We start from the raw sequence: 27,254 nt of genomic DNA, 5'->3' as shown, positions 1-27,254 counted from the left end.
GGCTTGCCAAAAAGCCCATCAAACTTCAATAAAGCAAGAAGTCTTGTTGAAGAGGAAAAGTGTTATGCCTCAAGACTTATGATTCCAAGAAAATAAGAAGCTGTTTACTAATCTAGAAAAATAAGGCAATGAAAATAATAAAAAACCACATATACTATATAAGAGGGAAGACATAACAATAGAAGGGGCGGAAATCTGCTCCCCAAAATAACGAATTGTGATGTCTATTCAATCGCCAGCTGTTCACTCAATATCTGATACTGGACACCCTGTGACATTTGATTTCAATATTTGATATTTGCCAAGATTTCATAGGGGGCATGCAATGGTCATGCGACTCTTCCATCTCCAGAGCTTTAGATCAGCAGGGAAAACGAAGGTCTATTTTACAAAAGTGAGGACCGCAAAAATGTGGGGCAGATTGGAACCCACACAAATTGGTGTCACAGCAGCCCCTTCCATTGACTGTTTTAATTTTAAAAAAACTGTTTTCATAAAACCTTTACTGCAGGCTTTGTTCAATTTTAAAAGGCTTCTTTGCTTTAATAAACAAATGGATGGTTCACAGCTGTTTTATTGTGTATTTGCCGTTGTTTTTACTGAGATGTGCTTAATGGATTTGTTTGTTGGGGCTGTCTGGTACTTTCTGCAGGCTGCTTTGCATTCCATTTAATGGCAGAGAATTTGAAATATACATTTAAAAAATGATGCAATGATTTCCCCCACCCCATTGTCAGCTTGCCACCCAATAGCACTCTACTTTCACACGGCTCATCAACTTTATTTTGGATTCACCCAATTGATTATCTGCATGTTTATGGCTGCAACATCATCATATAGTATGATAGTGCCGACTTGCCTCAAATCAATATTTGCTGTTTATTTTTAAGCATTTCTCTAACGTAGAAAAAAAGTATACACCCTGTGTTTGTGTGTGTAGATGGCAAACTAAAAGAACTGAAGATCCATACATTGGCATCATTGTTCACACACACACACACACACACACACACACCTTTTAATTGCCTGGCCTTCACAAAAGAGCTCACAGCTACACAAGAGTTCTGATTTTAACCAGACCACTTAAGAAAATAATCAAGAGAAATCATGATAGGGTTGAAACCAAAACCTGCAATACCGTGCAATGTGCACGTCACATTTTCCTCCTTTAATGCGCAGCTAAAGAAAGACAACATGCAACATCATTATGTTAGAATGGACACCTTTTATTAATTATATTTTAGGGGCAGGGCTTTTTTTCACCCAGAACTCACCAGAACTCAGCTCCGGCACCTCTTAGGTGGGCGCCATTCCCATTGTAAGAAAATAAGGGAGGCATTCATGGTGAGTTCCGGCACCTTTTTCTATAAAAATAGCACTGTTTAGCTGGGTAGTAAGGGAAAAGTGACACAAAGCTGATGTCCATATTCTGTCAATAACGCTAGTGACTTCCACCATGCCTATCCAGATATGGATTAAGTAGATGGCTTATGCAAGACATGATTAAACATGGCCAAAGTTAGTACATTTGTTCTAAACCCACCTAAAAATTAGTTCCAACAAAATCCCAATAAAACTACTAGCTGAAAGTTAAGCAGGGCCCAGCATGGTTTCAAATGGGTTGGGGGGCAGCGTGTTCCGATTCCTGCATTGCAGGAGGTTAGACTAGATGACCTGGGGTCCCTTCCACCTCTATGATTCTATGTGTTCTGCTCTATACAGATACGTACACTCCTAAACTTGTTGCAATCCTGACAGTGATCATGGCAAGGTAGGTTAGTCATATCCTCATTTTGCAGATGGGTGGGGCCTGAGATTGAGGAGGGAGCTCTGCCTAAAGTTGGTACCTCAGACAGAAATCTAAACCATCCAATTTGCAGCTCAGTCTCAGCCTCTGCCATATTCCAGCCCCCACGCCCTACATACCAAAACTTATCAGCTGGCCCAAACATAGACTCTCAGGGTGGCTTAGCACAATAAAACATAGGTGCAATAAATCATGTTTAAAACAATGGACAATAAAAAAGCCTAACAGTGATAGACAAACTCCAAAATTATCAGCAGCCACCAGACAATAGAAATTCCATTCTATTTTTTTAAAAAAGAAAGTCTGCACTAAAGTTTTTGCCGAACAAAACTTCTGTAGGCAGGGATTCCCCCCCCCCCCAAAGGGTGCCACAATCCAGAGATCCTTGCTCCTTGTCCCCACTTGTCTTGCCTGACTGTGGCAGCACCCAGAGCAAGGCTTAATCTGAAGATCTTGGCATCCGGGGAGGCAGGTGTGTGGTTTACTAATAAGCATTCTGTATTGGGAAACATCAAGGCAATCAAGCCAGGAGGAATACTTCTGCCTACATATATCAAATTATTACTTCATCTCTAGCACTATTCCAAACATTTCCTAACAAAGTTGCCTGTCTGCATGTGTGTTCCTGCCCTGTACAAGGAACTGATAGCCACCCTGCAACGCAGGCCTGCATTAGCCCCATTAAAGATGCCAGTTTTTCAGGACTAGAAGAAAATCTGTAGTATGCAACTAAGACAGCAAGTCACCCTAACCCTAAGGATTCTGTTAATGAATTAACACATTTTTTCTACACTTTTATCACCATCATTATGAAGTCCTCAATTGCGGATGGCTTTCTTTAATGCCATAGAAAACAGATATTATTAAATATTTTTTCCTGCTGCAAGGAAGTACAAAGAACCATATGGACAGTCACTAGACTTGCAAATCTTTCTCTGTGAAAAGATGTAAGATCAATGTATTATTCTCCTCTTCATAATGTTTACACTTCAGTATCATAGCCCTGAACTCCCAAGCTGGAATTTCACTAGCCTTTATATTTACATCTTGATGAAAACTATGAGAGATACAAAAGGTTTCCCAGGCACCCCAACCACAAGTCTTGTTAACAAGGCTGCCTAACAAGGGTTCATTCTCAGGATTCAGCCAACGACCCATATACCGTACTTTTTGCTCTATAAGACTCACTTTTTGCCTCCTAAAAAGTAAGCGGAAATGTGTGTGCAGCTATCACAGAAGCCAGAACAGCAAAAGGGATTGCTGCTTTCACTGTGCAGCGATCCCTCTTGCTGTTCTGGCTTCTGAGATTCAGATTTTTTTTTTCCTGTTTTCCTCCTCCGAAAACTAGGTGCGTCTTGTGGTCTGGTGCATCTTATAGAGCGAAAAATACGGTGCATACATTCAGACTGATTCTGATTCCTGTATCATATTCTCTAAATCGTCTTCACTGCTCCCCTGATGCTTCCAAGGAGGGGGTGAGTATGCGTGCAATGGGGCCACGCTGAAGATATTCTCTACTGAGAGGCTGGTGAAGTCACGGTCTTCCTTTCCATCCCTTTTCCCTTTCAGATTATACCTTTTAGGCTGTAAGCATAGGGGGAAGAAGCTGCCTTGTTTTTACTAATCATATGCAAGCTCCTCTGGGAGCTTTTTCAGCTTAGCTGCAGAGCAAAATGCTATAAATAAAGAAAATAAATATTGGCTCTGACTCCATGCTTTATTGTGGTTAAGGAAGGGAATTTTCTCCTGAGAAGCAAGGGGTTGGGGAAGGACATGCAGGAACAAGCAGTCCAGCCATGACCTCTTAAAATACGGCTTAAGACATGTCTGCATTGAAAGTGGTTTTCTGAGCTAGACTTTGACGTTTTGACGTTAAGATGATGCAGGGCAGTGTTAGAAACTCAGATATATATGCTAATCCCCAAACTGCACTTTAAACCTACGCTCTAGCCCCCCCCCCCCCCGGTGAGGTTTATCATTATCATTATTATTCATTTCATTTCTGTACCACTTTATATTTTAAGGGGGGAAATCACAAAGCGGTTTACAACACATTAAAACATCAAATAAAACAATCCAGAATACAACAAATTCAGGCTACAAGGAAAATATTTCAGATCATTCTCTAAGTGAAATTTTGCTTTATCCTTACATATTTATTTACCTACCCAATATATATACACAAGGGTATATATACAGTGGCCACGGAGCGTAACCTGAAAATGCTCAACCTGAAGCGACTTTAACCCGAGGTATGACTGTAGCTGTCTCAAGTATGTTAGGAAGCCCGCGTGGTGTAGTGGTCAGAGTGTCAGACTGGGATCTGGGAGACCAGAGTTCAAATCCCCACTCCACCATGAAGCTCACTGGGTGACCTTGGGCCAGTCACAGCCTCTTGACTTACATCACAGGGTTGTTATAGGGATTAACTGAGCAGGGGTGAACCATGTACTCCTCCGAGGAAAAGGTGGGATACAGATGCAATAAACAAGTTCTTCTGATAACCTGCTTAAGAAAGCTGCTTGGTGGGGCAGCCAGATGGAGATGTTGGTGGCCAACCTGGCCTCCACAGATCTCCACGGGGTCACAACTGGACCTGCGCCAGTAGCAAAACACGCCTGGCTAATTTCTAACACTGATACAGCAGAGGATGAGGAAGCCAGGAACTAATCACTCCCCAGCATGTGGGCAAAGGAAGCTGCTTTATAGTGAGTCAGACTACAGGTCTATCCAGCTTAGACTAGCAGCAGCTCTGCAGGGTTTCAGACGGGGTCTCTCCCAGCCCAACCTGGAGATGCCAGGGATTGAAGTTGGGATCTTTTGCATGCAAGGCAGATGCTCTTCCACTGAGCAATGGCCCTTGCAGCATCTCTCTCTCTCTCTCTCTCTCTCTCTCTCTCTCTCACACACACACACACACACATACAGAGAGAGAATGAGAAAGAAGAGAGAAAAAGAGAAAGAGTGGCTTATTCATCCCCTTCTCTCCCATTTTGGGAACATCTGAAAAGGAGTGATGATGTTAAAAGTCTTTTATCACCACTGAACATTCTCATCTGTGACTAAATTTGAGGATCCAGAGAGGGCACACAGAAATTGGTTCTGTCAGGGTAATAAAAGCCCATTATCTTCTCTAATATCAATCTGATTTGCAAGTCCTGATTAAACATTAGAAATCTCATCAGCTAGCTGGACAGGGTTAATGTTTGCTTTGTAAGTGTAAAGGAATAGAAATTACTCTTCATTGATTTTGCTTTAAACAAGGTGAACATGTTAAAATATTTACCTTGAAATAAACCTGCTTGTATAAGGAATCTATACAAAATTCACCCTGCTGAATTCCTACTATTGCTTTGCAGCACAAATGGTTCTCTGTTAGGGATCGCCACCCGCAATTTCGCAGCACAGAGAGACTTTTTCCATTACTAGGCCTGTTTGGGAAAGGTGCTGTGATATATGGAGCTGGTAAAATATGTTTATAACACTTGGAAATATACCTTGCTTATATCAGCATGAAATTCAAAGACTGGGGACTCTGTTTACATAACGCCAGCTCTTGACATGACTGATCGTTAAAGACCCTTTCTTCACATTTCACTTGGGGAACCCCTGATTCATGTAAATCATTGAGGCAAACAACTTCTACAACTCAGAAGGGAAAAAGAGGCCAATTCAATTCAACAAGTTGCGACAAAAAATACTGTCGAGTCGCAAGAGGCTACACTTTGCATAGAAAATATGTGCCCTTCAGTAACAAGTCACAGGAAAAGAAATTTGCTAATTCAATGAATTTTTTGATCCATAGTATATCAAAAGGTATCTGTCAGCATCCTGGGGGGAAAATCAACTCTGGTTATAAACACAGTATATTATTCTCCATATAATCTCTCTTCCCCCATTCTTGGCTTCTGCAAACACTTCTACCAAAGTGGGGAGGGGGAAAGAGGGGGGAGTTATTTGTCCCGTCTTCACGCTTTTTATGATGGAGGACCGCTGTAGCCACCCCCAACGACACGTTCTCAAGATGGAGGGTGAGGGAACAGTTGCAGTCACCTGCGGTTCCTGCGCAATGTTTGCTATCTTGCCAAAGGTTGCAGGCAGCTTTACCTGCAGCAATTGCATGTTGATTGCCCTCCTAAAATACAAAGTCCAGCAACTGGAGGAACGTGTAGCTGCGCTCCAAAGAATTAGAGAGCTGGAGCTCTTCTTGGAAGCAACAGAGAACACCGTCTCCACCAAGGAGGAGACAGGGGACTCCCCTGAGAAGGAGGCTACTTCACCAACACAGGAGCCAGATATATGGAGAAACGTGACTCAAAGAAGTAGGAGGCCCAGGGTTCGCTCTGATTGTTTAGAAATACACAATTGCTTTGAAGTCCTCTCCCCTAGCATGGAAGACGAAGAACAGACTCCATTTGAGGATCTCTCCCTCATTACAGTCGATCAGGTATATGAAGACGAGCAGCAAAGTCAATCCTCAGGGAATGTGCAGGCAACCTTGGAACGGACAGCTCACGGAAGAACCCCGACCAAACCTAAGAGGAGGCGTGTAGTGGTGATAGGGGATTCCCTACTGAGGGGAACAGAAGCAGTGATCTGTGGGCCTGACAAGATGTCTCGGGAAGTGTGCTGTCTCCCCGGGGCTAAGATCCAAGATGTAACAGAACGACTGCAAGGAATCATAAAACCCACTGACAAATACCCCTTCCTCTTGGTTCATGTGGGAACCAATGACACTGCAAGCAATAGCCTCCAGAAGATCAAAAGAGACTACGAGGCTCTGGGCAGGAAATTGAAGCAATTAAATGCACAAATCGTAATCTCATCTGTCCTCCCAGTTGAACGACGTGGCCCAGGGAGAGAGGGCAAAATAGTGGAAGTAAACAGCTGGCTTCGCAAATGGTGTAAACAGGAACGGTTTGGATTCTTAGATCACGGACTGCAGTTTCTTGAAGATGGACTTCTGGCAAGCGATGGGCTGCACCTCACAACGGTTGGGAGGAATGTTTTTGCCAAAAATCTCAGAAACCTCATCAGGAGGGCTTTAAACTGACTAATGTGGGGGAGGGAGACAGTGCTCCTGAAGGTAGGAGTCTATCAACTGATGAAGATGATCATCCAAATGTCATAGACCAAATGGAGCAAACAGCACGCAGACCTAGTGGTGGGAGGAAAAAATCCTTAAATAAGAGACACAGGGGAATGATTAATGGACTTCAATGTCTGTACACTAATGCGCAAAGCATGGGAAATAAACAAGATGAGCTTGAGCTCTTGGTACAGCAACCTAAATACAGTGGTGTCCCGCAAGACGAATGCCTCGCAAGACGGAAAACCCGCTAGACGAAAGGGTTTTCCGTTTTGGAGGTGCTTCGCAAAACGAATTTGCTATGGGCTTGCTTCGCAAGATGAAAATGTCTTGCGAGTTCTGCGGGTTTTTTTTCCCTCCCCTTTTCCCCCAGCCCCTAAGCCGCTTCACAGCTGTTGCTAAGCCGCTTCACAGCTGATCTAAGCTACCTAACAGCTGATCTAAGCCGCTTATCAGCTGATCCACAAAGCCGCTAATAGCCTTTTAGCAGCTAATCCGCTAATCCCTTAATAGCCGCTAATCCCTTAATAGCCGCTAATCCCTTAATAGCTGCTAATAGCCCTTAAACCGCTAATAGCGCTAATAGCGCTAATCCGCTAATGGGCTTGCTTCGCAAGACGAAAAAAACCGCAAGACGAAGAGACTCACGGAACGGATTCTTTTCATCTTGCGAAGCAAGCCCATTAGCGGATTAGCGCTATTAGCGGTTTAAGGGCTATTAGCAGCTATTAAGGGAAAGGAGAAAGGAGGAGGAGTGGCGTTATATGTCAGGGATGTGTATACCTGTGAAGAGATCCAAGATTTAGAACCTCAAAGCCAAAGTGAGAGCATTTGGGTCAAAATTAAGGTGGAGAAGAATAACAGAGACCTCATTGTGGGAGTTTACTATAGATCCCCAAGCCAAACGGAGGACATAGATGATGCCTTCCTGGAACAGATGGCCAAGCATGCAAAAGGAAGGGAGATAGTAGTAATGGGGGACTTCAATTACCCGGATATTAATTGGATGTCAAACTCAGCCAAGAGCATAAGGTCAAACAGATTCCTCACTGGCCTTGCAGACTTCATTGTCCAGAAAGTGGGAGAAGCAACAAGAGGAACAGCCATTTTAGATCTGGTCCTAACCAATGTTGATGACCTGGTTAGTGGGGTAGGATCATTAGGCGCGAGTGATCATGCTCTTCTGAAGTTTACTATACAGCGGAAAGGAGCAGCCAAGCATACTAGGACTCAATTTCTTGACTTTAAGAAAGCCGACTTCATAAAACTTAGGGAAGTGCTGGGTGAGATCCCATGGACAGTAATACTAAAAGGAAAGGGAGTTCATGATGGCTGGGAGTTTGTTAAGAGGGAGATAGTAAAAGCACAACTTCAGGCAATACCAATGAGACGGAAACATGGAAGGTGCCTAAAGAAGCCAGAGTGGCTATCTAAAGAACTTTTAAATGAGTTAAGATTAAAAAAGGATGTGTACAAAAAAATGGAAAAGGGGGGAAACCACCAAAGAGGAATTCAAACAAATAGCCAGCACGTGTTGTCATTATTTTCAAAAAGGGGGAAAGAGAGGACCCAAATAATTACCGCCCAGTCAGTCTGACATCAATACCAGGGAAGATTCTGGAGCAGATCATTAAGCAAACAGTCTGTGAGCACCTAGAAAGGAATGCTGTGATCACCAATAGTCAGCATGGATTTCTGAAAAATAAGTCATGTCAGACTAACCTGATCTCGTTTTTGGACCGAATTACAAGCCTGGTAGATGAAGGGAACGCAGTGGATGTAGCCTACCTTGATTTCAGCAAGGCATTTGACAAGGTGCCCCATGATATTCTTGTAAAGAAGCTGGTAAAATGCGGTCTTGACTATGCTACCACTCAGTGGATTTGTAACTGGCTGACTGACCGAACACAAAGGGTGCTCCTCAATGAGTCTTGGTTGACCACAAACTTGACATGAGCCAACAGTGTGACGCAGCAGCTAAAAAAGCCAATGCAATTCTGGGCTGCATCAATAGGAGTATGGCATCTAAATCAAGGGAAGTAATAGTGCCACTGTATTCTGCTCTGGTCAGACCTCACCTGGAGTACTGTGTCCAGTTCTGGGCACCACAGTTCAAGAAGGACACTGACAAACTGGAACGTGTCCAGAGGAGGGCAACCAAAATGGTCAAAGGCCTGGAAACAATGCCTTATGAGGATCGGCTAAGGGAGCTGGGCATGTTTAGCCTGGAGAAGAGGAGGTTAAGGGGTGATATGATAGCCATGTTCAAATATATAAAAGGATGTCACATAGAGGAGGGAGAAAGGTTGTTTTCTGCTGCTCCAGAGAAGCGGACACGGAGCAATGGATCCAAACTACAAGAAAGAAGATTCCACCTAAACATTAGGAAGAACTTCCTGACGGTAAGAGCTGTTCAACAGTGGAATTTGCTGCCAAGGAGTGTGGTGGAGTCTCCTTGTTTGGAGGTCTTTAAGCAGAGGCTTGACAACCATATGTCAGGAGTGCTCTGATGGTGTTTCCTGCTTGGCAGGGGGTTGGACTCGATGGCCCTTGTGGTCTCTTCCAACTCTATGATTCTATGATTCTATTAAGTACATTGCTTGAGAAAGGGGGGGGGATCAGTGTCAGATTACAGTACATGGTTATGAGTTTGTGGGTTCCAGACACCTATAATCCTATAATGTTAAAATGTAAGACAGGCTAGCTGCCGATGTTGAGGCAATCGCCTGAGTGATGAGCCATTAAGAGAACAAAGAAAAGGTGATGAGCCATTAGAAAGCAAAGGAGGGGGTGCTCTGTGTGAGACAGCAAATGGGTGGGCCGCTTCCCCCATGTTGAAAGTGTGTGTAATGTGACCTAGAGGCTAGAAAGCCAGAGAGGCAGACCACAATGTTTGATTTCTGCTTAAATCCAAGGCTGCAGCTATGGAAGAAACAAGGCCTTTTTGTGGTGTTAATGAGCTGAACCCCTCCATCATAGGCTCAGGTTGTGTATGTGTGTTAATAAACCGTATAACCTAAAGACACCACAGTCTCCACTGTGCCTCATTTCCAAAAGGAGACTTAGAATCTTGCAGCACTCGTAGATTAGGGTGGCATGCAACAATATTATCCTGGGATAACAATCCCCAAGGCAAAATCCATCTTTATTGCATAGCAGTATTTTTTAAAAATCACATTAGACCCCATAATGAATATCAAATGCACAAGAATTATATATCATGCATCCAGGATCACATAGTATTGTCTCTGTCTCTGAAATATGCAATTCAGAATAAAGCAGGCTAGTAACTTTACACTCCCTTAGGTAAGTAAGAGCTGCTTCCAGATGAACAAAGTAGGGACAGTTTAGTAAAATGGATAATTTATTTTTCAGGATGCCGATGAGCTGTAAATGACCTATAACGGTTTGTGTAAGTAGGTGGACTAGATGTGTGCCAATGTGAGCCAATAACTTATGTGGATGTGTTTGCAAGACTAGAATAAAAATAGCAAATTCCCTAATGTGTTGGTTGTTGTTGTTTTTTAAATACAATTACCAAACATTTTACTAAAAAAATTCTCATGAAGAATTCCTACTATGAGATCCATCTGTTGGACCCAATTGTGGCCATCAACACAGTCACATGGTATTAACAGTTAAGAGGGTTGGACTAAGAGTGAGGAGATCCCCACTAAGCCATGAGGCTTCCTGGGTGGCCTTGAGCCAGCCACCATATCTCAGCTAACCTTAACACACGAGGGGGCTGCCAGGATAAAATGGGGAGGGCCATGCACCTTGAGTTGGTTAGAGGAAGGGAAGGACGAAAAGTATTGACTGCAAAAGCCACACACAATCCCTCCTGCGGCACTTTCTCTTACTGTCCACTGACCACAGTCTCACAGTCCAGTGACATCACAGCCATAACCTCACCGCTGTTTCCTAGGAAGAGTGAAACAATAATGACAGACCATTATGGAAATGTTGCAAATTTTGGGGGGAATTCTACAGCAGCACTCTATTTTCTATGGGGTTTTGAAATAACTATTTAAATACTTCCTAACTTTGCAGTAAGTGATCAACAAACTAAAGTGGCTAATGCTAATGGTTTTGGGGCTAATTCTGTGGTGGGAGGGACAAAGGACTATAGAGTGAAGAATAAGAGGTTTCCTCACTTGAGGATTTAAAAACCTGCCAGAACACCTGATGTAAGAGAAAGAGGTTACAAGAGTAAGCCCTTGAGTCCAATATGCCACATTCTGACAAGGCAGAGAAGAAATGCCTTCAAACCTTCTCTTCTGTTCTCTTCTTCCAACTCAATCTCCTCTCTGGCAGTTGAATTTTGGAGTATTCCAATAGTTCAGTGCTTTACAGTTCAGCAGATGGACCACAGAAAGAGGAGGAGAGAGCACAACTGCAATCATGGAGGAAACTCTCGGCTCACTTTGAGTACAGTCCACTTCACACTGTCCTGTACCCACCTAAGCAATCTTACTGAGAAATTATGCAGTGTGAGCCAGACCAAAGGAACCCTGTGGCATCTTATGCCATCGGATGCACTAAAAATAGCATTGGACAGAAGTACTACAGTTGAGTTGCATCCTCCTTAGGAAAGGGGACTAGCACACAAATGCTTAGCAAAATTCCACCAGCTGAGCATTTTGTGTCCATGGCCTTTTCTGCTGGTGATGATGCAGTTGCAGCTGGTGGGAGCTAAGTTCAACTCCCGAGGTTGCAGATGGAAAATAACACTGCATCACTGCAACATGCTGCAGAAATTTTGTCTGATTTACAAACAGTGCATGGGAAAGAGTACTTGAGAAGGAGTCCCTGCTGTAGCCCAACCCCCAGGCACGGCAATCCCCCATCCCACTTGGAGAATACGCTAAGCTGGCAAGGGGAGAATCAAGCATATTTGACGCTGAGAGGCAAATACAGCACAATCGAGAGAACGCACAGATCTGACCATCAAGAATGACCAAAGCACAAGACTCTACAGCTTCACAAGCAAGAAAAGTAAGTGGGGCTTCACCTGATCAGGTAAGAAATGTCACATTTTACCTTCTCAGAAACAAGAACTATACACAGAACCTGCACAAGCGACACTGACACAAAACCCCACATATATTAAGTATAATAGAAACATCACCACCCGACCCCACCCCCACCCATCTTCCCCCACCCTTTTCCCTTCTTCTTCCTAATGTCTCAACAAATAAAACTGATCTGAAAAAAATGTTACTTGGAGAAAGAGAGAGAGAGAGAGAGAGAGAGAGAGAGAGAGATTGCACATACTTTTGTAAACTAAGAAAATCTTTAATAAAAATACATTAAAAGAAAAACAAACAAGAACTATAGCAAGAACAGAAGGGCAACGTGTTGGGCCAAGCACAAACTGGAAACAACCCTAAGTTTTATCCAAAGTGAAGAAAATAGGAAGTGGTACAGCTGCAAAGCAGCACAACATTATCAAGTCGAAAATCCCAATGGATGGAAAGGGAACAACACTGCAGTGAAACTTACAAATCAGACATCAAGACCTTCATGCCTCTCAGAGGCCTATCCTTCATACATGCAAGGTCATGTCCCTGAACTCAATCTTTTTGGCTTCCCTCGCCCTCATTTTCACTTATCCAAAGAAGTCAGGGGAGTCTCTCCAGAAAGGCATGCAGTTGTCTCATCTGCATGGCTCATGACCCTTCCCTCCCTTGAAAACATCACAAAATTGGTGCCTCAGGCCAACAGCCATTGCCCACAGACCTGGACATCAGAGCACCACGGATCAGCCCTTTTCACTGTTAATGGCTTCACCTTCCTATTGCCTAACTGCCCTCAGCCATCACCATACAACCCCACTCAGTACACAAAAGGAAAAGCGACATGGTGTGGTTGCATGGTCATCCCAGGAAGGAGAAGAGCTGCCCAGCTGCAGGCCAGCTGTAAAGAGCTCTATGGTGGAGCTTTCCAAAAGGCTTTGAAGTTGAAGAAGGGCTCCCCCACACCTTGGTCCAAGGTAAATGTAGCCCTTCCCCATCAGATCCTTCAAAATAAATCTTTTCCCTGATAAACCGTGCCTGCCCTTTTCAGTGCGTTCTTCACTTTGTCCCCACATCCCCTCAAATGAATGGTCAAGAACATGCTTTGTGAAGGTTTGGCCCAGCACTAGAAATTGCAGCATTGCCCATGTGCAGCCATGTGAAGAACTGGCTAGCTCTGAACCCATCTTGCCTTAAGAGAGCCGGAGTTCCATGCTCAAGCACTTAGCTGTAGGCTAGGCAGCTGCACAAGACATTCTGCAATGCCCTTAAGATCCATCTGCCGTTCTGCCTAGTCCTGGATGCATGCAGCTCGAAAAGGGTGCCAGGATGCTGTCTAGCAAGCGGTACAGCAGCTGGTGTAAAGGAAACCTCTCTCTTACCCCCAACCCCAGTACTGAGCCCTGAGCGATTCCTTCTGCTACTGAACGGAAAAGTATAATTAGTAACACTGTCAGTTTGTGACAATCAAACATCACAGGAAAAAAACCAAACTATGAGAAATATAGGCATATGGACGTCAGGGAATGTCAAAAGCAACAGACGCCTCAACTCATAAACAGATGCCCACCACACATTTTATTCTTTTAAACAAAGATGCTTAAATTGGGGAGAATTAGGAGCTCTAGTCACTCTGCACTACCTTGCCCTCTTTGCTCCTACTTTCCCTTCACTAGAACATTTCTCTTCTATATGTTTCCCATTCACTGATAGCTTATCAGAAAAAGGGGATTAAATTGCTAAAAACAGAAGCTTCTTTGGGTTATTGGTCCATTGCACCATTCCCTATGGCAAGCAAAAGCAACACCAAGGAGAGGAGGGCCAGGAGAACATCCTTCTTGATACCATCAATCCACCTTGAGGTGCACGTTCAATCCTGCACACATTCCTGCCATGAGAGGGCTCTTTCCCCTCAGCAGTCCTGAGACACTTGGAAGAATCCAAAAATCGCAGGAAACAACATTAGCCACTTAAAGCAAATACCTTAGAAACCAAATGCCTGAATCAAGCTGACATCTCACTAACAAGTGTACACTTTTGTGATCCTAACTGTTTAGAGTAGGGTTGTGGAAACCTGTGACCCTCCATAAATCCCAACAGCCAAAACCAGCATGACCAATGCAAGAGATGATGGGCGATGTTGGTTCAGAGTTGAGACACATCCTCTTCTAACCGTTTGTGCTGGTGTGCGCGTGAGACACTAAATCAAATGCATAACCCCTATCCTGAACGAAGCACAATTACTGGAAAAACAAAAGGCTGGACTATATACACAGTTTTGAGGTCTTAGAATCCATATGGTAATACAAACAGCACACCATCCACCGATATGGCTTTCGTGGGAAAGACAAATGCCAAATGACATGATTATACATCCACCTCATCTTGTCTTTCTCAGAGATAACATTTTACACAGAAGTGCCATTAATGCTCCATTCAATTTTATATATATATATATATATATATATATATATATATATATATATATATATATTTTAGAGAATTTTTTTAAATTTTGTTTTTTATTGTTTTTTTTAAAAAATTATTATTTTTATATTACTATTATCATCTCCATCTTCTATTTTACAATACATACATTTTCCCCTTTCATATATTTTAACACTCTTTTTTTAAAAAAAATCAACAACCCCTCCCCCCCTTTTCCTAAGACTTCAGCCCTTCTACTAAATTTCTATTACTACCATTTTAAAAGTACATCAATATATTACTTAAAACACACTATCCACCTCGCAAGCGGGGGGGGGGGGGCTGTCCTCTTTCCTTCCAACTTCTTATATTTCATCTTTATTTTACTTCCTCCTTCTCAACATATAAATATTCTCCTTAAATCCCTTCCGAGACACTCAGCTCCTTTTTATTTATTTTTTCCTTTGTGTTTCAAATGTATAAGATGTGTGTTTCAATATAAGATAATGTGCTTCAAATGTATAAGATGTCTACAGCTTTCAACTGGTTTAACAGTTTAAACCAGAGGATCATGGAGAACTACAGTTATTTTGTGGGACCTCGAACCAAGAATTCCTCGCATACTCACTAAACTATAATTCCCAGGGTTCTTTGGGGGTTGCAAGGACAGACTGGCATAAAACCAGTATAAATTTATAGCAAAGCTATGTCCCAAGAAACATCACCATGGAAAAACAGAAGGAAGCCATGCTGAATACATATGTAAAGGTGTTTGCACTTCATGCCTTTTTTAAAAAGGTTCTGTGCAACCCAAATTCTGCACCAATGAAACATGAACTCTGTGGCTTGCATGACTCATGCAAACTGGCATGTCTTCCCTAATGCTGCATAATTTATTCTGTTTTTCACTGAGCCACTGAGCAAGGGGCAAGAAACTACAGTGGGCACTTGAATTTCCACTCCCAACTATGGGAAATATGTTTCAACCACCTCTCTGGCTTCTGAGATTTCAGAAAATGTTACACACACCTCTTAGCGGCTATAAGGACTAGTGATGTTAAAATAAATAAATAAACAAATGTATAAATGTGAATGCAGTGATGCTCAGGAAGCTGAATTATGCACTCTTTCTCTACTTCTACAGAACTGTAGCATACATCCGAGCCCCAGAGGTATGCCACTGAGGATAAAACAAGTGGATAACACATAATGCAAAGCTGGAAACAAGAAATTAACTCTTATCTGCAGCAAATTACTAAACACTGATCCTTGCAAGTTCTCTGGTTGTAAGCACATTATATATCTTTTAAGTGTCTGAGTTGGCACTCTTTAAAATTCAGGGTGGGAATGCAGAGAGTAAATAATGACAGACATCTACTTAAAAGTAGGTAGTTTCCTTCTCAAAAGGCAGTAAATTCCTGTGTTGGTAACAGCTCCTTTGCACACAAACACATTCATCACGAGCCAAACAGTATAACCACTTGCAAAGCGGCTGAATACAAATGCCCATTCTACTGGAGCACACTTCACCGAATTAAGGGCAAGATAATTCATAAAGACAAGCAGAGGAAGGTAGCATTTTGCAGCTTTCCTCTGAGCTATAAATAGTTATGGCATTTTCAAGAAAGCTCTCCCCTTCAGTACACTAAGTGTTCTACATACTCTATATTTCATTACAGAGCTAGAGCCTGTGTCAAACCCTTTTAATAAGTAATAATGTTCAACCCTTACCAAGTTTTCCTGGTTTCTGGCAGCTATTTTCTGGTCGTCTTCTCCTCCATTTTTCATGTATTTGACTTCTTCCACAGGTTTGATCCTATACTCATCTGAGGAGCAAGAGGAGAAAACACACACATGTAAGAACAGTTATAGAACCTGTGCAGCTCAGCAGATGGTTTTCACAAGCAATGATCCTGTGAACACTTCATAACTCCAAATAGCCGTCTAATGAAGAAGGCTCCTCTTGGGTCTTCTTTATGGACTTACTTTATGGACTTACTGCAATTAACCCAAAACAAGTCTGTTAAGAGCACTGCGAGATGCCTCTAAGGACCACTTTGCAGATGATAATGGAACGGGTACCTTACGGCTCCAAACCAGTGTGCTTCAAACATGTACAAGCTGCAACTGACAATGCAGGTGTACAGCACATCTATTCCTGCGGCAATATGTGAAGCAACTCTGGTGGACATTCTCACCAGAATCTGTCCACGTTATTATGAACCTTAGGAAAGCAACTAGAGTGGTTAAGAAAGCAACATGCAGCATGAATTAGGGAATTGAAATAGCTATCAAACTCAACTGTTGCTTAGAGGGAGAAAGTGGAATTGGAAATCAAGCAAACTAGAACAATATTAATGTGAGAGTGTCAGGATATATTACTAGCATAACATGAGATTACAGTATTACTGCAGTGCTGATTAAAAAAACTTGGCACTTAAATTTTTAATCTTCCATGTGCTTTAACATATATAGCTCAATAATCCTTACAACAACCATGTAAGGTAGAACAGGAAGATTCCCATATTATAGGTGCAGCGGGGAAAACAGAGAGATACAAGGCATACTCCTTTACACATTGCTTGGTGGGATTTAAAAAACCATACTGCCCTTCAAAGTTTGTACTAGGAATATACATTCCACAACAGATGCACAGTTCAAATATCTTCCAGGCTTAGACCTCCTCCAGGCAGTCCTCAGGAAATTGAGAGGATGTGCAGTGAAGAGAATGCTCTTGGTGGACCACGGCAAGGACAAGAGATAGGAAGGAAGCCGTGGCCTCCAAAGGGAATTTGGGAGAAGAGGAGGAGCACAGATGTTCCTCAGTCTCAACAACGACTCATGTGCTTTGGAATTTGGATGCACAGTCACTCTTTCCCCATCTTTATTTATTATTTCCTTATTTTTTTAAGACGTGAGCACTGCTTTCCCACTTAATATAATTCCTACACTGGCACAGAATGATCTGGTTCTATCCACAGGGCCTAGTTTCAAAAGCCCTCTGCAAACAATTTGTTTAGACCTTTGGCAGGAAGGGAGGGGAGAGAAGCAGGGAAGAGAGAGGGAGGGAGATGGGAGAGGTTTTCTCCACTTTTGGCTCCAGCCACGGCGCCCTCTGGCACTGCCAACAATGGGCACGCATCCTCTAACAGAGGGGTGGCCAACCGGTTGACAGCGACCAACCGGTTGATCCCCGGATCCATATCGCTCGCATTGTTTAGAATCATGTCTCCACCCCTCGGTCCTTTCCTACATCACGTTTAGTGTTTGTTCCTTTGTCGTCTGCTGTAGCGCTGTGTCCGTCTGTTAGTGGCTGCGTTTTTGGTGAGTGATTTAAATTAATTCTGCACATTTACTGTTTAAAAAAAGGTCAACAACTTTGCGAAGCCCCCCTTAAAAAAAGCACAACAACTTTGACCTGCCCCCCTAATAACTTTGGCCTGCCCCCCCAATGGGTAGGTCACTGCCAGCCCCCCCCCCCCCCGGAGTAGATCGCAGTCTCTTGGGAGTTGGATGTCCCTCTCTAACCTCTAAGTCAGAGGGAGAGGAGTCCTTCCCTAATAGTTGGCTAAGCAGGCACCACACTTTCCACACCCTGCTCTCCACGCAATACTGTAAGCTTGCAGCTTATACACATTTAAATTGTGCTCATTCAGCTTTATGTATGTGGAAAACTGTTTTTTTTTTAATAGAAAGGGAGGAGGATTCCAGGGCAAATGACCTTGGCAATCCCACCCACCACTGAACCCAATGTGTTTCAACTACAGTGGTACCTCGGGTTACACACACTTTGGGTCACAGACTCCACTAACCCAGAAGGAGTACCTCAGGTTAAGAACTGTGACCCAGGATGAGAACAGAAATCGGGTGGCGGCAGCATGCAGCAGGCCCCATTAGCTAAAGTGGTACCTCAGGTTAAGAACGGATCTCCGGAACGAATTACCGTATATACTCGAGTATAAGCCACCCCGAATATAAGCCGAGGCACCTAGTTTTAGCACAAAAAACTGGGGAAATGTATTGACTCGAGTATAAGCTAGTTCACCACACCACAAACCTGGTGGTGGTGGTAGCAGCAGAGGAAGAACAAGCAGCCTGAAAGGGCTCCTTTCGGGCCGCTTGTCCCTCCACTGCTGCCTCTGCCGCTCACAAGAGCAGGCATGGGAGCCGCGGTTGGGAGAGGCACAGCGCAGCGCCTCCCCCAGCCATGGCTCCTGTGCCTGCCCTTGTGAGAGGCGGGCGGTGGGACCAGTGGCGAGAAAGGGCTCCTTTCGGGCCGCTTGTCCCTCTGTCACCGTCGCCCGCCTCACTCAAGTATAAGCCATGGGGGGCTTTTTCAGCATTAAAAATGTGCTGAAAAAGTCAGCTTATACTCGAGTATATACAGTAAGTTCATAACCAGAGGTAACACAGTATACACTATTTTGGCTTTAGGCGCAATCCCTGGAACATCACCCCTGTGTTAGTTGCAGGCCTATGGTACTGAACCGCGTTGTTCAGAAATGCTGAGTTTCAAATGCCTACCGATAATTGTGTTTAGCAGGGCTAAGATACGACAGACATGATTCCAAGAGGATCAGGTGGAATTTGTGCAAGAAAGGGAGGGAGGGAGGGAAAGCATCTACTCCCACAACTTGGTCCCTTAACCAGCATTATATTATGATTACACTCCCCCTTTTCTCCCCGAAATGCTGAACATTAATGACACATATCCTCTCATAACTTTGAGTTCTGTCACACTGAAAGGATTTCTGTTTGTCATTTTATGAAAAAGAAGACGTTCAAAACATGTGTTGTCAAGATGAAAAATCACTTGCCAGAGGTAGGTTGAAAATATTTCAGTTTCCTCCTGAGAAGTGTCTTCTAGGTAATTTGACTGTCAGTGTTAAGAGAAATATTGGACTAATTATGACCCTAGAGCAGCGCAAGATGAATCATAGCAAGGCTAAAATATCCATCTTGGACTCGGCCCACTACCCTTTAGATGCAAGCGCTAGGCCTTTCGAAGCCCAAGAAGTATGGTTTTAGCTTAAACGTTGACATTCACAATCGCTGCCTGCTCTTGTAATTCAACTAAATGTCAGTGAGCTCAACATCAAGTAATGAAAGGTCCATGTTCACCAAGCAACGTAGCCTTGGCACCAGTTCAAGGTATTAGCTGACATGGCACATCCCTTAGGAAACTGACACCTTCTAATGCCACCTCAGGTAGGTATCTTTGTGGGTTTCTCCCCCTCGCCAGTTTGAAAGTGCCCCAATATATATGTTACAAGCAAGATGTGATGTACAAGGCCTTCTTACAAGGTACAGTGGTACCTCAGGTTACATACGCTTCAGGTTACATACTCCGCTAACCCAGAAATAGTGCTTCAGGTTAAGAACTTTGCTTCAGGTTGAGAACAGAAATCGTGTTCCGGCGGCGCGGCGGCAGCAGGAGGCCCCATTAGCTAAAGTGGTGCCTCAGGTTAAGAACAGTTTCAGGTTAAGAACGGACCTCCGGAACGAATTAAGTACTTAACCCGAGGTACCACTGTACATGGTTCTTGAGTACAAAAGAGAATTAGTGGCCCCTTTAAAAGACCAACCAATTCATGATAACATAAGTTTCCATGGACTAGAGGCAACTTTAACCAGATGAATGAAGTTTTATCCTGAGTTATATATAAAATAATATACTTGGGGGGAGCGGATTGTAAAAAGTGGCCAGAAGGAAATTAAGTGCAGAAAAATTATGTTATTACTAGTGGTTAACAATCATTAGTTAACTACCGTTATTAACTGTTATTAACAAAATTGTTATTAAGGAGATATTTGCATTTTTAAATAAGTTTTCTCCTAGTGTCAAACAAATTACATCTCTGGAATGAAATTTCCCCCATCTCTTCCATTTATAAATAAAATATTGTCATTTAATTCAAGGAGTACCTTATATATCACACTTAGTGCTCATCTTATAACCAATTATTCAAATGTTGTCAAAAATCTTGCTGAATCTGCAAAAAGTCTTACTACTTGTATTCCGGCATTAACTACTTCGAAAATATTGAAACCATAACAAATGTTCACCATCCATCTTCATAATCATATCATATAATAATTGGGATTTAGAGCAGCTGCAGAATGTAGAGTATTGGGGGCAATTTCGAATGCAAAATTCTCCGCGGCTGCAAGGCAGCGTGGAACAGCTACATCTGTTTTCCAAGTGGCATTATCAAGGGAAAAGGAGATGTTGGTAAGGGGTTCCTTGCTAGATCAGACCAAATGTCATTTTAGTTCCTATACTTCCCCCTACAATGGCTAGCCTTGGGCAACTCATAGGGAGCACATGACGTGGTTATGTTTGAAGTTATACGCTGAACAATCCCCAGTTAAAATCTCAGTTCTGACACAAACTCACTGGGAAGCCTTGGGGCAGAACTGCTCCTTAGTTTAGCAAAAAAGCGAGTAAGAGACAACATGATAAAAGTGTATAAAACTATCCCTGGCATGGAGAAAGTGGGTGGAGGAAAACTTTCTCCTAACGCTAGAACTTGCAGACATCCAAAGAAGCTTGATGATTCAGGATAGATAAAAGAAAGTTTTTCTTCATACAGCGCATAGCAAAACTATGGGATTCACTCACACAATAAGTAGTGATGGCTGCTTTAAACAAGGATCTGACAATTTCATGGAGGATAAGGCTATCAGTGACTACTAATCCTGATGGTTATGTTCAAAGAAGTTTGTTCTTGGCATCCGTCTATCTTGAGAGACAAGGGAGTGGGCCTCCAAGGCTGAAGCAAACCGCTGGAGAATCACAGTGCCTGCTGTGGCTGCAGACACAGGTAACTTTTAACTGCATTGTTAATTCTGAAGATACCACAACTGGGAGCCAGGCAGTGCAGCATAAAGCACAGGATTTGCTGTAAAGCATTGATATGTGCCAACCCCCTTCCCGTATTTATTATAAAAACCAAAGAGCTTCATGTAAGCTAATGAAACTGAGCAAAAAAGGGGGGGGGTTGGAGTTAGAAGTCCCTGGTTCCAATCTCTCTTCAGCTGAGACCTACTAGGTCGTTCTGTATACTCTTAGCTCCTTTCTGCCAAAATAAGGGGAATACTTATAATGCCCTATCTATCTGATGAAGTTTCTGTAAGACTTACAGTGCTAATCTGTGAGTGCTTTGAACACTCAAAAGTGCTACACAAATGTTGTTTTAGTATTTCTTCACTTTGTGCAAATGTTCTTGGTTTTAAAACAAGCAACTATTTTCTGCTCTACTTAAAATCAATTTTTAAAGAAACTATTTTCTGCTCTACTTAAAATCGATTGATGAGCAAAGCATACAGTATTTTCCCATAACTCTAGACTTTGCATGCAAAGAAAGACCAATAATAGTGTTTAAAACAGGAAATAGAGGGAGAGTTATGTAGAAAGAATGTGCTTTGTCACCACCACAAAACAAGTTACAAGGTGAGACAAATAGACAAAAGCACAGAATAGAATAAAGATGCTGAGAAAAGGTAGAAATGATTATGGCAGTATACAATACACCTCTTTGAATCCATGGCATAGAACAGCTGGCTATGCTAACCTTAAACAGTGATTAGGCAGGTAGAGTATAGAGGAAAGAGATGCATTACCAACATCATGTATAGACACCTATGTATGTGTGCCCATGTGCTTTAGAGAAACGCTCAGCCACCAGTATGGCAAATAAAGATTTCCACCTGGAAACAGATAATTCCCCCACACCAAGCTACCATGGCAACATAATGAAGAAGCACGACATTCATTAATAATGGTCTCAGTGATAAATGAGCATATCAGCATGTACTACTGAAACAATTACGAGGGAAGGGGGGAAATGGCAAAGGAAGCAATGAAAGGAATGGTTACAACACAATGTGGATTCCAACAGTGATACATTAGAAAGAAGACAATGAAAACCACCACCGTGTCTCAAGAACCGTATCGAAAGTGCCTGGAATGTAATAGGATTTTTAGACAGACAGACTTCATCAACTGAAAGGTCATTTAAAAAAATAATTACTTTCTTTTTATTAGAACTAGTACTAATCACAAATACTACAGTCTTCAGAGAGAACTTCAGAGTCTGGGCCCTCTCAGAAGTTTTGCAGTTTTCTTAGGGTCCTCTTAGGCTACATGATAGTCTTGATTCCTCTTCCCATTTGGAATATGTCACAGTGGTGACTTTCTATGTTTGTCTGTTTCTCTATTTCTAAGGCACTTGCAGGTACAACACAACCAATATGAGAAGTTAGGTAACAATAAACTAGGGTTTATCTTTGTGTGTATGAGCATTGGAACAGCTGCACGGATATCTGACACGTTCACTCCCATTTTCAATTAACCACCATTTAACATTAGGACCATACCCTAAACTGTGATTAATCTTAACGATGGTTTATTGAAACAAAGCAGCTTCATAACCCAAGTTTGGCTTGTTTCAGTAAACCATAATAAAAAATAAACACAGTTTGTCTGGCAATGAGCGTAATGCTAAACTGCAGTCAGAAACTACATTGAATCTCCTCCTTGTGGCTGTGCTGGAGGAGGAACTACGCTAGCCTGAGCCCCATTCACACAACAATAAACCATAGTTTACTATTTCATCTCAGTGCTGCAAGTGTGTGTCCCTAAATAAGGGGTCTGCACTTGTGTAACCTGAACTCCTGCAAGTCTGGGAAACAAGCAGTTCTCTTATCTTTTCTCTGTTATCATACGATCACATATTCCAATAAAAAGATACGAAGCTTATGGAAAGTTGACGATATGCAACCTGCTAATAGGCAATATTTGATAGGATCAATCCAACACTACTTAGTCATAAAATGAAAATCCAGGATTTGTTAAGGCACACAGAAGTTCTAACAATTGCACCCATTCTCCAGGGTGTCAAGTACACTTCAAAGTCAGAAAATATCAAATAAACAATCATGGTACCAATCTAATATTCTAAGTAGCCTACAGGGCTGGTCTGCCTTTCTGTGCACATCAAGAATGGGAAACACATTATGAAACGTGTAGCAGCTTGTGTTACTCTTTATTAATGCTGAATGAATGCAACTTTGGGGGCTATTTCATTATTTATTAAACACCAATAAAGAGCAGCACAAGCTGCTGCACACATTAAGGTACATTTCCATTCTAGACATGTACAGAATAGTCAAAAAGATATTGGCAGGGAATAAGGGTTTCTCCCCATTTAGTCATGCACTGCAGAATATACCAGGAGCGAGGAAACCATATTACAGAGTAATAAGCCTTGGCAAGCAGCTTTCAATGATTTTGGCAACCTACATTTATGGTGTTTACCATTCCATGCTCCCTCTTCTTCCTGCTGACGCACATGTCAGCTCAGTAAAGTACAGGCCAGACAAATTGCACTGTTATTCTTTCTATGGCGGAGCACAAGAACAGCTGCTCCTTAATTTACAGCAGAAAAGGGAGACTTCCTTAGCTAGTTTGGGATCACCTTTCATACCAGAGGACCAGTAGGAACGACTGCCTTGCCTTTCACCTGCCTCTGCTGATTTCTGCGGTGAGCCACTGATGAGTCCTAGAAAAGAATGAAGCTGGAAACCACAAATAGGTGGAGCCAGAGAAATATACACACACTTAACAGATGCTCTGTGGGCTTAAAAAAAAAAATCAAGAAGTTAGAAACAACCATCAGCCCTACCTTCCAAAATATATTTTTTTAAAGTATTATAATTGTGACTGTTTCTGTGGCTATGATTCTCTCTCTCTCTCTATATATATATATATATGGTGTGGTAGTAGCCATAATATTGCAACCCTTCTTATAAGTCCTTCCTCCTCCACTTAGCAGAGAACACTCCTTCTTTACACTGAAAGTAAGCACTAAGAGTGTTTCTACAATAACCTATCTGCTCTTTCCTCAAATCCTGAATTGTGTGTGTGGGGGGGTGCATGTGTGCATGTCTAAGTAGCAAGTATTAGGAAGATTCTGTTAGCATCCAAGCATAGCAACTCACTGAGGGGGAGGGGAGCCCATGCCTGTTAGAAAGCCAAAACAGTGACTAACTTCTGAGAAATACATATATACTTCTGCAGTTTGCATTAAACTTTTTGGTAATGTACTATAAGCGGCCTTGTGGACCCAAACGGGTCTAGAGGCAAAATATATTATTTTAAATCAATAAAAAAAATCAAAAAGTATGACAACAAGTCTCCACAAACAAATGTTCTCAATTGTCAGGGACAAATTAATTTGTCCCCCTAGTTTGTGTGTAAAGCACAAGCAATTCTTAAATGGTGTCCTTCTGTTGTGACATCTGGTCAATCCAAGAGGAAACATAGCAACTGACCTTCCAAACCCCACATGCTATTCTGTGTAACTGAGGTGCAAATGAATCTTACAGATCATGTAAATGATAAGCTTTCTGGGTCCAGTTACACTTGCGTCAAGGAATAACTGTAAAAGGTGGCTAGTCCTATAAAGGCATGACCACCACTGGGACACTGCCAACAGCAGAAAATCAACAACAAAGAGGAGATCTGAAGTGATCCAGACTGCCCATCTCTGCCTAAAGAAAAAGAAGGTATAAAAAGGCCATATCTGGCTGATCCAAAGAATACCTCTAAAATAAGTAATTGCGGGGGGGGGGGGGGTGCCAACCATGGCAATCCCTTAGTTTGGACTGTTTTACTTGGAGTGAAATTATTTATACTATCTACAACTCCAGTATTTTAAAGATTGTTTTAGATTTTTTTTAAATCTGGTGTTTTAATTTTAAATTGTTAATGCATTTTTTTTGGTTCAATGTGCCCACTGCTATAATCCACTTTGGTATCGTAGACTCAATGAAGGGTGGTATAGAAATTGAAATAATAAACTAAGAGCTAGATTGAGATCCCTGAGAGGTATGAGTGTTGCAGGCTCTGAATCTGCCCAGGGAGGGAACTCTGCAACACTGGAAGGCAAAGAGGTGGTGTTATTACCTTTTAAATCTAGGACTGGCTGCTCAAACCTTTCAGAGGAACTCAGGGATGTTTATATCCCAAGATGTCTCTGCTGGAGAAGACAGGTGGCACAACCAGAGATCCAGGAATGGTGCAATAAAGCACACGCTCCAACCCAGAGTGTCTTCCCTTTGAAATGCCTGGAACTTCACCTGAAGGGGAGGAGCACTGCCACACCTGGCTCTGCTTCCAGAACAGGACTTAGGTGAGCTTTGGGCTTTATTAGGTGAACTCCTGCCACCCCGGGTGCTCTTTCAGATCCTGTAGTACCTACTTCTGAACTCCCAAACCAGTCCTTATGTGACCTGCTCCTTGCTACTGCATCCTTCCTAGTTCTAGTTGCTCTGTTCCCCAGCCTTCGTTTACATACAGTGGTACCTCTGGTTACGAACTTAATTCGTTCCGGAGGTCCATTCTTAAGCTGAAACCATTCTTATCATGAGGCACACTTTCGCTAATGGAGCCTCTCACGGTGCGTGTGTCTCTGGCTCGCAATTTCCTTTCACATCCTGGGGCAAAGTTCGCAACCAGGAGCAGCTGCTTCCAGGTTAGTGGAGATCTGAAGCATTTGTAACCAAAGGTACCACTGTACAGTGTTGGGCATGAGCTCCTTGAATGGTGCAAGCTACAAATATCTCATTTCATCTTGACATAGCTCTGCTTTCTCTTGGAGAGTTTTATGCATCTAACATTCTACATTTTGCTGTAACTGAACAGCTATTTTCCAAGGTTAAATCATTAAAAACCGAAATAATAATAATAATAATAATAATAATAGGGTAGCCATGCTTGTAAAGCAGTCTCAAATGTTATGCTAAGTTCTTCTACGAACTCAGGCAACGCAGCTAAATAACAGTCAGGGCCTTATATAGCTGCCTTCATCTCACCTTTTCCACAACTTATTTTGAGAGCTATTTTTGGTACCAAATACAAGAGTGCCAAGTAAAACAATTCAGAGTAGAAAGGGTTGTTTCAGCTGCACGCAGTGAAAGTGGGTTAGAGTTCTCTTTTCAAAAAGCTGTTTCTCTACATCACAAACACTCGGAGATGGTTGTCCTTTGACAACATTATGGACTTCCAGCCTTTCATTTAAAGAAAAAAATCAGTTCTGCACTCACAAGACATGTCTCTCCCTTGGATTATGTGAGCCCAACTCCTTAAAGAATCCCACAAGAAGAGAACCACACCTGGCCAATTTAAAGAAGGATAGTGGCTGTATCCCCTTCATGGATCACTGCCTTGCTGTGGCGAAGGGGCTTGAATAACTCAGAGAAGCTATGAGCTATGCCGTGCAGGGCCACCCAAGATGGACAGGTCATAGTGGAGAGTTTTGACCAAACGTGATCCCCCTGGAGGAGGAACCGGCAAGCCACTCCAGTATCCCTGCCAAGAAAACTCCATGGACAAAGACAACAGGCATATAAAAGTTATGACGCTGGAAGATGAGCCCCTCAGGTCGGAAGGCGTCCAACATGCTACTGGGGAAGAGCGGAGGACAAGTACAGGTAGATCCAGAGCTGATGAAGCAGCTGGGCCAAAGCCGAAAGGACGCTCAGTTGCGGATATGCATGGAAGCGAAAGGAAAGTCCAATGCTGTAAAGAAAAATATTGCATAGGAACCTGGAATGTAAGAACCATGAACCTGGGTAAGTTGGATGTGGTCAAAAATGAGATGGCAAGAATAAATATTGACATCCTGGGCATCAGTGAACTAAAATGGACGGGAATGGGCGAATTCAGTTCAGATGACAATCATATCTACTACTGTGGGCAAGAAACCCGCAAAAGAAATGGAGTGGCCCTCATAGTCAACAAAAGAGTGGCGAAAGCTGTACTGGGATACAATCTCAAAAATGATAGAATGATCTCGATACGAATCCAAGGCAGACCTTTTAACATTGCAGTAATCCAAGTTTATGCACCAAC

At 42.6% G+C, this 27,254-nt stretch overlaps 1 protein-coding gene across 1 annotated transcript in view; it reads right to left on the bottom strand.

Moving 5' to 3' along the window:
- LOC310680196 (uncharacterized protein C1orf21) overlaps positions 1-27,254 on the bottom strand; it is a 144,216-nt gene that overhangs the window by 52,148 nt on the left and 64,814 nt on the right. Inside the window, exon 3 of the mRNA XM_083446579.1 lies at positions 16,070-16,164. Coding sequence (XP_083302705.1) covers positions 16,070-16,164 — 95 coding nt within the window. The remainder of the gene's footprint in view (positions 1-16,069; positions 16,165-27,254) is intronic.

This window comes from Podarcis tiliguerta, assembly GCF_965153285.1.
Source record: "Podarcis tiliguerta genome assembly, chromosome: 6".
Taxonomy (NCBI): Eukaryota; Metazoa; Chordata; class Lepidosauria; order Squamata; family Lacertidae; genus Podarcis; species Podarcis tiliguerta.
The sequence above is the reverse complement of the archived record's forward strand: the minus strand, read 5'-3'. Positions and strand labels throughout refer to the sequence as shown.